At 38.4% G+C, this 12,534-nt stretch overlaps 1 protein-coding gene and 1 pseudogene across 2 annotated transcripts in view; one reads left to right on the top strand and one right to left on the bottom strand.

Moving 5' to 3' along the window:
• LOC144662656 (uncharacterized) overlaps window positions 1–2,635 on the bottom strand; it is a 31,158-nt gene extending 28,523 nt beyond the window's left edge. Inside the window, exon 1 of the mRNA XM_078523518.1 lies at window positions 2,272–2,635. Within this exon, the coding sequence (XP_078379644.1) occupies window positions 2,272–2,442 (171 nt within the window). The 5' untranslated portion in view covers window positions 2,443–2,635. The remainder of the gene's footprint in view (window positions 1–2,271) is intronic.
• LOC144662526 (uncharacterized) overlaps window positions 1–12,534 on the top strand; it is a 379,417-nt pseudogene that overhangs the window by 276,982 nt on the left and 89,901 nt on the right. The window lies entirely within an intron of this gene.

Here is a 12,534-nt window from a genome sequence, read left to right as displayed (position 1 = left end):
ATGCTACATATATCTGAAATTTTTGAAGATCTTATGGAGAATGTTTATTGCTTACTTGTCCATTTTCAAATGTATAATGTATATCTGTGATATTTTTTAATCCATCAAAATAAATTGTTATGTTGTTTTAGTATTGAGTTGTTTCACCATCACCATCCATGACTGTTGCCACTTGTCCATGCCATTTTTATATTTGGCACTTCAAACTAAATTTTTCAATTATTGAGTAACTGGCTTATTTGCTCATGTGTTAAATATATTGTTGTTCCTGTTCATGATAAACCTTATGAAAGTTAAATTGTAAGCTGGATTAATCAAACAGATCGAATTTTGATGTATTATCATATGAGCTAAAATTTTAAGAGAAATTTTACTTGTACCTTCTTATTTATCAATATCACTAATAGAAATTTACGTTACTGTCACTGTTAATACAAATTATGTGCAGTGTAATAAACTCATGTCCAATTAAGAAAATGAAAATGAACTATGATTAAATTAAAGATGTTGAAGTAACAGTCAATTTGCGTGATGTTGCTTACTAAATAGGGCGAATGCACCTGAGTTACTTTAACTCTGGTAACAGAGTAACTATAACCCTGATAATGAAGTCAAAATAACTCTTCTCTTTGATGAAGAAGAGTTAAAGTGACTCCCTTGTTGGAGCTATTATAACTCCAAAATTGGAGTAAAATTTGGGAGTTAAAATGACCCTAAAAAGGAGTTATTTTTAACCTAAATTTTTAACTCCACTTTTGGAGTTACAGTAACTCCCAAATAGAGTTCAAATAACTCTTTCTGTAGAGTTAAAGTGACTCCTCCACTAGAGTTACCGAAATTCGAGACTGACCTGGTCTATAGACTTCGTCTCTATGGGTATTCTGCAGTCATTCCTTGTAAGGTTGTGTACATCCTTACAAGTCCCTTCTTTTCCAATCTTTGATGACTGAGGAATTTCTCTACCCTAATGCCCGGAACAAATCACCGACACTGCTATCAAAACTAGCGAACACTGAATACGGGTGGGAAATGGCGTTATTTTTTAATTATTCCATTTCACCGTGTCATTCGATGACATGTTGACGAATCAAAGATTGCGGAAGGTCAGCAACACAATATTCTATAGACAAACCGTGCGCGTAAGTCTCAAACCGCCCTGTGTCGAAACATACTTTGCTTCCAAACTGACACAGTTTTAATCAGCTTCGAAGTTAATTTCCTTTTCCCAGTCGCTAAGCAAATCTAAACAAAGAATTAATGCTTTTAAGAGATTGACCGTTTCAAATTTTCAGACGACACCGCCGCATTTAGCCTATGTATTAAAAAGTAGACACAAAATGTTTTTTTTTTTTGTCGCAAGACGAAGATTTTACTCAATGCCCAGGCGAGCAAAATTAGTGTGCTGCGTAACTTCTATCCTTTTCTAGTCAAATAGTTGTCGGTTTTGGCAGGTTTTACACATACCTGTATATAATATTAAATGATACCATAAAAATTCCACGGTTGATTATTCGATTGGAATTCTTTTAAGACGTGACACTGTGCATGTGGGGTCGCTTGAGACAGTTCATCATTTATTCTCAGAAACAATGGTCGCTTTTCTGAGAAAAGGAGGAACACTAGACCTAGTTTACTTGGTATGCAGCTTTATGTGTCAACCGAACTTTTCCAAGAGGAAATGAAAAACTAAAGCAGATTCTTAATTTAATTCAAAATGACTGTTGTCTATTCCATTTTTGTCTTGAGATTCGACTTCTGTGTATATAGAGGAGTAAAATTGATGCCCCCGGGGATTGATGCCAACATTTCATTTTGCGCCCTTGTTTTAACATCTTTTTGTTCAAAACGTCTTCCTTGCATATACTTTATGTTAAGTTATCATCAGTTGCCCAAGAAAACAAAACAACTATCTCACTGTGAAACAGCCAGAAAAATAGTAATAACAAATAGTAAACAAAGATAGCTGAGACGTTTCGCACTGGCACCTATACTCTTCTTTTCAAGGAACATTCTTTGTCCTTCGAAATGAATCGATTAATCTATCTTCATGATATCATTTCTCACTGTTATTCAAAACTGAAATTTGTTCTGCCTTAATCCCGAAATAACGTATATAAAAACATCGCATATATTTTTACTACCTGGATGTTACTTTATGCGCAACAAATGAATCAAATCGGATTGCTTCTCGAGTTGAAACATTATAAAGTCATGCGTCAGGCTATTTATTTTGCGAAATTGACGCCACGAGGCTCAGCTTGAAAAACCTACCTCCTTTGCCATCCAACTGGATTTCTTTTCTGACATTTTAAGCGTTTCTTTCACCTTGCGCTTCATCTCGTCCAATGTCTGAAGGTCTTCGCAAGACACATTTAGAGAATCCATTATTCGGAGCATGTCCCTAACATTGTTGATGTTGTCGATGTCTTTTGCCTCAGCCATGTTTGAAAAAGATAACCTGAATGCGTGAGGCTTGATGTATCACTGAATCACTCCAAATAATAAAAATGCGGCGTAGTTAAAATCTCGCTCGCTGCCACTACATATCATGTGTATATCAAAGTCTCATTGCTTTCATAGCGTCCGTGAATCCCTTATACTTCCTCGTAAGAAAATTGTTGACAATTGCATTCAGGCTACTCCTTTCAGGGTCATATAACCTTTTACAAATACGGTATTTGCAACGCTGCCGCGAGCCATTGGCTGAGCCATCTTCACGATAATAACGTGACAGATCACGCAATGTTTAATAAAAAAAAAACCGAAATATTGACCATTTCCACATCTCCCATAATACACTTTGTTTGCTCTCCAAAAGTTTGCATAAGTATTTTTTAAAATTTCCCTTGGGGCGACTGTATGTACCAAGAGAAATTAAAATGGGAGATGTGAAGGTGGCGAAAAGCCATTTGGAAGCTTAAGGAGGCTTACTACAGTTTAGAGCGGGTAAATGAGAGCTAATGAGGGCAACGTTTTATCACTTTGTAAAATGTTCAGAAATTTGTATATTCTGATCATTTATTATTACTGTTTCTTACATCGTACAACCATTATATGTGACGTTTGAACAATAAGGATGCTAATAAACAGTCAAAATGAACGACCGAGTGCTGAAGAGGGACTGGGTGCGAGTAGTTTTAATGGCGTTTTTCTCAAAATCTGCATATATGACCCCACCTCAAAATTTCAAAACTTAGAAATTGACTTTTATTGACATAAATCCTAGTTTAACCCTTTTGAAACTGGGAGAAGCTTGTGGGCTTAGCGAGAGAAACTGACTAAAACTGCCAACCCCTTTTTATAGCACTAATACTCAATATTGCATTGGGCATCCCTACTGCGCCTAATTTCACGTGTAGTTACCGCGCGCACATTCAAGGATGGCCCCTTTTTCCAAAGTGGGTGTGGGGGGGGGGGGGTGCTTTTTATGCCTGTAGCTCGCCAGAAAGGTTATTCTTCATTTTCTCGTAAACGATTATGGTGAACTATCATTTTTCTCTCTTTTGTTTTGAATAGCTTTTATGCTAGTTGAGCCTGCGATAATCTATTCTTTTCTTGAGAAGGAATGCTAACGAGGCGAAAGGGTCAACGCATCGATTAAAACAATGCAGAATGCATGCCCCTTTCTCCTTGTTTGTATGTCAAAGCGCTGGGAACTGCAATAACAGAGATCGAGCAATACCTTTCTTTGTAAAATGAATATAGACCAATTTTCAGTGTATAATAAAAGGTACAATCGTTGGAAAAGTGAGTTTTGCAAGCAATCGAAAATATAATCAGTTATGTTATAAGGAATTTATAAAGGTCTATAAAAAAGCTTCTCCTAAACGAGTATGGGGACCCGTTATTTTTATTTCAAAATTCAAGTTTAAATACAATAAACAACCAATAGGCAAGGTTTGGCAAACATCTCATTGCAGGTTCTATTTGAGGGGAATAAATTTTAACCTAACAGTCAGTCAGTTGGTCAGTCAGTCAGTCAGTCAGTCAGTCAGTCAGCCAACCAGACATCATGCAAAATATTCGTGTAGGGGGATTTTATTCAAAACGCAAAACAACCTCTGACAACGAGTGCTAAAAAGTCATAACTTAAACAAAAGAACATAATGACATTAGTTTCTAGTAGTGTCAAATTGTTTGGAAACTATTTCGCGGTCTAAGTAAAACCACTCTAGACGTGAAGAGACGTGAAAAGACGTGACTCCAATGTTGATCAAAAGTTTGTGAGGAACGAATCTTTCAGCTACATTTGGTTCTATCTTATATACCATTATGACTTGTTTATGTGTCAAATATTACCCTTTTGTACATAGAGCGGCATTAATTTTTGACAAAAGTCGGATTTATTAGCTATCGCATGATTGCCCTTCATCGAGGATTACGTCATTGACACTTGACCGGCATAGGAAGTGATCAGTGAAAACTAAATACAAACACTATTCTATAATGTCTTTGTTTAGGTAAAATGTGCTCCGATTTGGAGAGTTGTTTAAGTGTAATACTCCATAATTTTCGAGCTATTTTAAAAGTTCGCGGCCACCGTACCTCACCGATTTCGCTGAAATTTTGCATGCAGTCTTGTTTTAGGGTCATAACTACCAAATGGATATTAAAAAGTTTCAATCCTTTTTATTTTGGAAAATATCGAGAAGGGCGATTTGAAGCGTCCGCGACGGCCCGCCAACATGGCGGATCGAAGGTGTTCTTGTTACTTCGACACTGAACCTGCCGTCACAGTTTCTCGATCATACTTGGTACAGTTAAAAAGAACTATCTTTCTTCTTTCAATTTATCAAAATAGATTCGGTAAATGCTGAGTTTGAATGATCAACGGCCAAGAAGTTCGAAGGTATGTTAACGATGTTTTGAACAGCCTCAAATTTACTACAAAATGAAAGGCTTATAACTCTACTGTTATCTCGATCTAGAACTAGCCAATTTCCATGAACAAAGCTTGTTCATAGGTGAATTGATTCCATTAATAAAAAAAAATGGGAAATATGTAACAGTTAGGAATAAAAAATTATAGAACCTCCATTTCAGCGCCATTTCAGCGGATCAGCTCATTCAACAGCACATAATCGGGAGAAACATGAAAGGGTTACGGTCGTTTAAAATAAGCAGTTTTCAAGTATTCTTTGCTTATATAAAACAAATACATGATCTTTGCCAAAGATATGGCGATTTTTGAGCCTACGATTGTTTTTCCAAATTTTTATATCGGCAACTTTGTTGTCGAGATTATACTCTATTGTAATTCAATATTCGTTTCACAAGAACTTCTGTTGCTCGCATTTTCCAAATCACTGTTTAAGAAATTGCCCATTCCGTAACAGAGTCATTCTTAATTTTTCTTTTAAAATTACTAGGAATGCAAGAATCTCATAGAACGGTTTTATACTAGTGAAAATACCTGTCAGACATAACTTCAACTGTTCGTGTTATCCGGCTGTTTTCAAAAATATGCAAATTAAGGAAGTCTTAAGGTGCCTATCTTTAACTATTTCACGCTTAAAAATTCATCTAAATCTTTTCGCCTACCTTTTGGCCAAACGAAGTTTTGTGTCTACAGGCAGAATGGGCGTTATCAGCAATGAAAGTCGAAGAGATACAGAAGCTCGAGTAAAATTAAAACTGCTGTGAAATGAACATCGTTTGAGCTTGACGCCTATTTATAGATTGCGCTCGGTTAATTAAGTTTATTCATTTGGCGATCAGATAAAAATCAATGAATGGTCAGGGATTAAAAAGTCCATTTCTAAGCACGAGAGACACGGGTATTTGTTTCAGAAGCATTTATGCATAAAAATACCGGTTTATTATTGACTGTTGACGCGGTTAAAAAATACTCGGCTTCCAGCGGTAAATCTGCATTTATAATAGCTGGGAGTTTGGGGTGTTTTTTTGGAGGTGAATGAAATGAATGTATAATCAATTCTTTTTAGGGCAAGTTAAAACAAATGTTTTTCGTCCGGATTTTTACAGAAAGAGAACGGGTGAGCACTTGACTGTTTTAGTTATCTCGGACTTTTTTTACAGTCGAACGTCTCCAGAAGGACACCTCTGTAATACTGCCACCTCTATTACGGACAACCTCCGATGCCCTGACAAAACACTCATTTATTTTCTTTAAAAAAATCTCCATAATAAGGAACCTCTCTTATTTGGACAATGGACACTAAATCTCGGCCCCAGGGAACAAATTCATATAACTTATCAGGTGATGACATTTTGTGTTCGTAATGCAATTTCCTGTTTATGATTCCAAAATCAACAACGTAACGCTTTATTCATCTTAGACCATTTTGGATTTTTGCTTAGTGTTATTTTTTTAGTTGCAGCGTTACGTTGCAGAACATTTCGAGTAACCAAATACTTTTAGCTGTCAATAAAGTCAAATGGACGTCATAGTGGTGACCTCTATAATACGACCACCTCTCTAATACGGACACTTTGCTCTGCCCCTTCTTTGTCCGTGTTAGAGAGGTTCAACTAAATTTTCCAATTGAATGCTTACTTTACAATTTATCACCCTCCCCTTAGGGATAAGGTGAAGTTCATCGGTCAAATATAAATTAATGAAACGTCAGTTATCAATTACTCTTCGTCATGCCATGTCACCCCTTAATGTGGGAGCTCCCCGCCTCAATTCACGATAAAAAACCAATGGCCGCCCAGTCCATTTATGTAGTTCTCCGCCAGGTCTCTCAATAGGTAGGTTACGAGCCTAGTGGCCCAGCAGGCCGGAGCTTATTCCGGTTTCCGCAACGTGAAGCGACTACGAGTATTTTTTACTCCTCCCGGAAGGGATGCTAATCCATCGCAGGGTTTCCTCCCTTTCCGAAGAGCAAAAGATTGACTGGTAATCATTTTTACATCTGGGTGAAGAAAGGGACTATGGGAGTCGAGAGGCTTTCCAAAGAACTTAACGCATTGTCCCCCAAAAGCTCTATCCAGAACTGTTTGGTCCAGAGTCCAGCGCAGTGACCATTATTAGGCCATCACGCTTCCCAACCGGGTAAGAAAGTGCAAAAAATCCGCTTGTATAAGCCCTGGGGTTGTACAGTTTGGTAAGAAGTGTGGGCTTTTAAATGCGGTAGGTCTTATATCCGTGGGTGGGGTGCGGGGGGTGCGGTGGCTTAAAGCGAAATGAGAAAACTTCTCGAAATAAAGTGTTGTCTGAAATACGTTTTTATAAACTGATTTGAATTAAATTAATGAATTAAAGGGGCAGTGTCACCAAGATTTAATAAAATTTGAAAATCTCAAAAAGGTGTTGGTATGAATTGCAGTAAATACACTCATAGAGGTATAGCTTTACTAAAACGTACTTTAAAAAGCCTGATTTTTTTAAAACGTGATTTGGGTGCAACCTGGTAGGGAAAAAGTGGCCTTAAACTTTGACAGTTGATTTGGAAGAAATATATGGGCCTTTAATAAGGAGGGCTTATGAGAGAAAAGGATTATAAGGGGAATTTTACAGGATCTGCTCAACAGCGTCATCTCGAGCAGCTTTCATTTATCTGGCCACTGTCTTTTTCTCTCTCCAGGTTTTAGTAAGGCCAGACCTCTTTGAGTGGATTTACAATTCATATTAACATCTTTATGAGATTTTTAAATATCGGTTCGAGCTTTGGGGGATATTGCGTTGAGTTCTTCGGAAAGCCTCTGTACTCTCATAGTCCCTTTCTTCACCTAGGTCGGGGATAAGGACATACGTGATGTAAGTCATGACGCATCACGTTGTTTCACAACATTATATCAAAATAAATCAAATTTTCATTAATTTATATTTGACTGAAGAACTCCAACTTATCCCTCGGGGAGGGTGATAAATTGTAAAGAAAGCATTCAATTGGAAATAATTAAAAACTCCGAGATAACAAAAACACTGCTCACCCGCTCTGCTTTTATAAAAATCGGGACGAAAAACATAACATTTGCTTCTTTCAACTTGGTCTAAAAAGAATTGATTTGACACTCATTTCAGCTCAACGAGGAAAATGCGTTAGCTCCAGTGTTATTGCGCTGTTCTTGCCGCGACTTAGCCACGCCTTCTTCGAAAGAAAATAAATGAGAATTTTGTCGGAGCATCGGAGGTTGTCCGTAATAGAGGTGGCAGTATTAGAGAGGTTTCCTTATGGGGAGGTTCAACTCAATGAGGAAAATGTGTTAGCTTCACTGTTATTACGCTGTTCTTGCCGCGACTGAGCCACGCCTTCTTCGAACGCTATAATTACTGATGACACAAACGTAAAGTCATGTTTATTTCGAAATCAACTCGCATTATGCTTATTAACAGATGAGCTCTTTTGTTCAACATTTAGACAACCGTGTCAGAGATCTAAAGAGGATACGGAGGCACTACTTCCAACCCCCCCCCCCCCGCTCCCCCCCTTAAGAACACCTCCAAAAAAACACCCCAAACTCCCAGCTATTATAAATGCAGATTTACCGCTGGAAGCCGAGTATCTTTTAACCGCGTCAACAGTCAATAATAAACCGATATTTTTATGCATAAATGCTTCTGAAACAAATATACGTGTCTCTCGTGCTTAGAAATGGACTTTTTAAACCCTGACCATTCATTGATTTTTATCTGATCGCCAAATGAATAAACTTAATTAAACGAGCGCAATCTATAAATAGGCGTCAAGCTCAAACGATGTTCATTTCACAGCAGTTTTAATTTTACTCGAGCTTCTGTATCTCTTCGACTTTCATTGCTGATAACGCCCATTCTGCCTGTAGACACAAAACTTCGTTTGGCCAAAAGGTAGGCGAAAAGATTTAGAGGAATCTTTAAGCGTGAAATAGTTAAAGATAGGAACCTTAAGACTTCCTTAATTTGCTATGTTTGAAAACAGCCGGATAACACGAACAGTCGAACATGTCTGACAGGTATTTTCACTAGTGTAAAACCGTTCTATGAGATTCTTGCATTCCTAGTAATTTGATTTGGAAAATGCGAGCAACAGAAGTTCTTGTGAAACGAATATTGAATTACAATAGAGTATAATCTCGACAACAAAGTTGCCGATATAAAAATTTGGAAAAACAATCGTAGGCTCAAAAATCGCCATATCTTTGGCAAAGATCATGTATTTGTTTTAGATAAGCAAAGAATACGTGAAAACTGCTTATTTTAAACGACCGTAACCCTTTCATGTTTTTCCCGATTATGTGCTGTTAAATGAGCTGATCCGCTGAAATGGCGCTAAAATGGCCAATTTACTAGAGGTTCTATAATTTTTGATTCTTAACTGTTACATTTCCCCATTTTTTTTATTAATGGGATCAATTCACCAATGAACAAGCTTTGTTCATGGTAATTGGCTAGTTCTAAATCGAGATAACAGTGGAGTTATAAGCCTTTCATTTTGTAGTAAATTTGAGGCCGTTCAAAACATCGTTAACATACCTTCGAACTTCTTGGCCGTTGATCATTCAATCTCAGCATTTACCGAATCTATTTTGACAAATTGAAAGAAGAGAGATAGTTCATAGTTCTTTATAACTGTGCCAAGTATGATCGAGAAACTGTGACGGCAGGTTCAGTGTCGAAGTAACAAGAACACCTTCGAAGAAGTTACAAAAAACTCCGTCCTTGATTAATTCTAAAACGCTCTTACAGATTTTTCTGAAATTTTGTCTAAAGGTAGTCAATTCACTGTACTTTAACATATCAAAAAATAAATACCAATTGTCAATCTAGATTTCGAGAAAATTAAGCTTGATTGAAAACAAAAGAAAACGAGAATCGTTGCTATGGTAACCTTTGTGACTAAGTGACCCGTAAAAAAAATAAACTTTGGTCATTTTTTGAACATTATGGTGTATTTGGGCAAAAATCGAACATTGGCTTCCTAAATAATTTTCATTTTCAAAACGACCACCCAAGGGCTAAAAAAAAACTACATCGAGCCTCCTTAACATTGACATTCTAATATTTACTTAGGGACTGTGCAATAATTATCAGGAGGGGGCAGTAAGACGAGAGGAGGATGCACAATGTAAACTCGCAGCTTTAGAGAGGGGGGTAACATGTAAATTCCTGCGGAAGTAGGCGGTGCAACTTAAAGACGGAGTTTAAGATTCAAATACCAAAGATATTTTGCATTTCTGGTATCTAATGAAGTCGAAACGGATGTTTTAGTCCGTGGCGTAAAGGAACTTTTAAAAAACTAAACTATAAACTAGTTTTAAAACTGACTTCAAACGGTAACAAACTCCAAAAGGTGTGCCAGGAATTAATGGTTGACGAGAATGCCTGTAAAGGCTTTGTAGAAATTTCTCGCTATTCTCATTCATAATTATGACGCGGAATTCAGAAGTGCGTGGATTACATAACCCCATTTGTTTATAGATAGTTGTGTTAGGTAATGCTTAATCACCACGTGCACAATCGCCGTATTTAAAGATCCCTTTGCTTAGTTTCGGGGCATTTCGAAAGAGATACGCAAGCCGGGAAGTCCGGGCGAATTTTCTTATACTCTCGCGCTACGTCGCCGAAGCCCAACCACGTGCTTTAGTTTGTTTCGTCGTTTATTTTCTCAAGTTCATGGCTGTACCTACCCTGCCTCTGCTGTTTAACTAGAAGATTTACACTGCATGTCCATTCTCTGCCGCTTTGCAAGTTCCACATCATGCCGGAGTAGCGGGACAACGCGTACAGCAATAGTTTACTCGGTATTTTAAAACATTTTTATGTGTTTTTCTTTTTCGCTTGCTTATCCGTTTGTTTATCCCGTAGTGTGTTTTATATCTACGTAGTTCTGTTTATAGCAATTTATTACCATATGTGTTACGGCTGTAGTAGCTTACGTTCGCTCGTGTGTCGAGCAAAGATTGGCAAACGCCGTGTGTCGGCTGTAGTAGCTAAAACGTTCGCTCGTGTGTCGAGCAGAGATGGGTAGACGCCGTGTGTCGGCTGTAGTAGCTAAAACGTTCGCTCGTGTTTCGAGCAGGCACTGGCAGACGCCGGGTGTCGGCTGGTAATAGCTTAACCGTTTGCTCGTGTGTCGAGCAGAGACTGGCAGAGGCCGTATGTCGGCTGCAGCTAAAACGTTTGCTCGTGTGTCGAGCTGAAATTTGCAGATGCCGTGTGTCGTGTGTCGAGCAGAAACTGTCAGATGCGTTTGTCGGCTGTAGCTAAAACGTTCGCTCGTGTGTCGAGCAGAAATTGTCAGATGCCGTGTGTCGGCTTTACGTTGCTCAATGTTTGCTCTTGCGTTTAGCACAATTTGTTACACGCCGTGTCGGTTTTAGTCTAATGGTTGGCTCGTGGGTCGAGCTTAGTTGGCAGGAGCCTTGTGTCGGTTTTGTTTAAAGTTTGAACTGTGTATTGTGGGTATTTGGCAACAATCATGTATCGACCATTCCGGGGGGGGGGGGGGGCACCCTGTATTTTAACTGTTAGTGTGCTTAGTGTGCTAAGTGTTTCGTTACGGTATATCTGGCTGGAATTGTTTTGCTTGCATGTCAAGAAAATCAAGTAGTTGCCGATTGATGGACATTTGTTTCAGAGCTTACTGGTGTCAGTAAGAGTGTTAATGAGCTTAGGTTTAAAGTGTTTACGAGTTGGTTACGTAAGGTTTGTTACGTAACCCATCCCAGTGCGGAACTTTATTGGACAGGTATCACGCATGTTTGTTTTATGGATCTGTGTATCTCTGTAGGTTCAGTGTTTAAATTTTCAAAGCTCGCCGGTTGGCCGTTTTCATCCACGGAGTTTAATGTTTTATCCACGTTTAGACACGAACAACGTGGGATATATGGAAGTGATGTTTATTATTTATTTTTCCCCAAGCTAGAAGTTTTAAAATTAAAATTCAAAATATTATAAAAAAAAAATAATTTTAAACAGTCCACCCCCTCCACTGGCCTTGTCGCGATCAGAAGGGTAATCTCAGTTACGCCCTATAATCCGTTTACGACGGATTCCTGGTCCGGCTTGGCTAGTGGGGTTTTTTCCCTTTTGTTCATTTTTCGTTTGTTGTCTTACGTTTTCCTTTCTGTAACAACAATGGTTTTAATCTGCCCGCCTTAGGTATTGGCGATTTCTTGAAGGAGTTTTTTCTTGAATCTCCTACTCTCATTATAAGCCACGATCGAAATACATGCTATGGTGTAGGGAAGTAACCCCACTAGCCTGGCCGGGCCTCTCGCATACCGGTTGGGGTTTGAGGGGATTTTTGAGTTTTGGGGAGAAGGTGTATTTTTGGGGTACTCTTTCCTATAAATGTGAAGATCTTTTGAGTTTGTACTAAAGGAGCAAGGTGCGTGAGCAGCCGAAGGCCACAATCTTTCCCCATACCTTATCCACGCCGGACAATGAGCGGCATAATTAATGAGTGAGAATGGTATACTATTCTCATTCATAATTATGACGCGGAATTCAGAAGTGCGTGGATTACATAACCCCATTTGTTTATAGATAGTTGTGTTAGGTAATGCTTAATCACCACGTGCACAATCGCCGTATTTAAAGATCCCTTTGCTTAGTTTCGGGGCATTTCGAAAGAGATACGCAAG

This window comes from Oculina patagonica, chromosome 8, assembly GCF_052425735.1.
Source record: "Oculina patagonica isolate OP01 chromosome 8, crgOcupat, whole genome shotgun sequence".
NCBI lineage: Eukaryota > Metazoa > Cnidaria > Anthozoa > Scleractinia > Oculinidae > Oculina > Oculina patagonica.
This window is presented reverse-complemented; position numbering and strand designations above follow the sequence as displayed.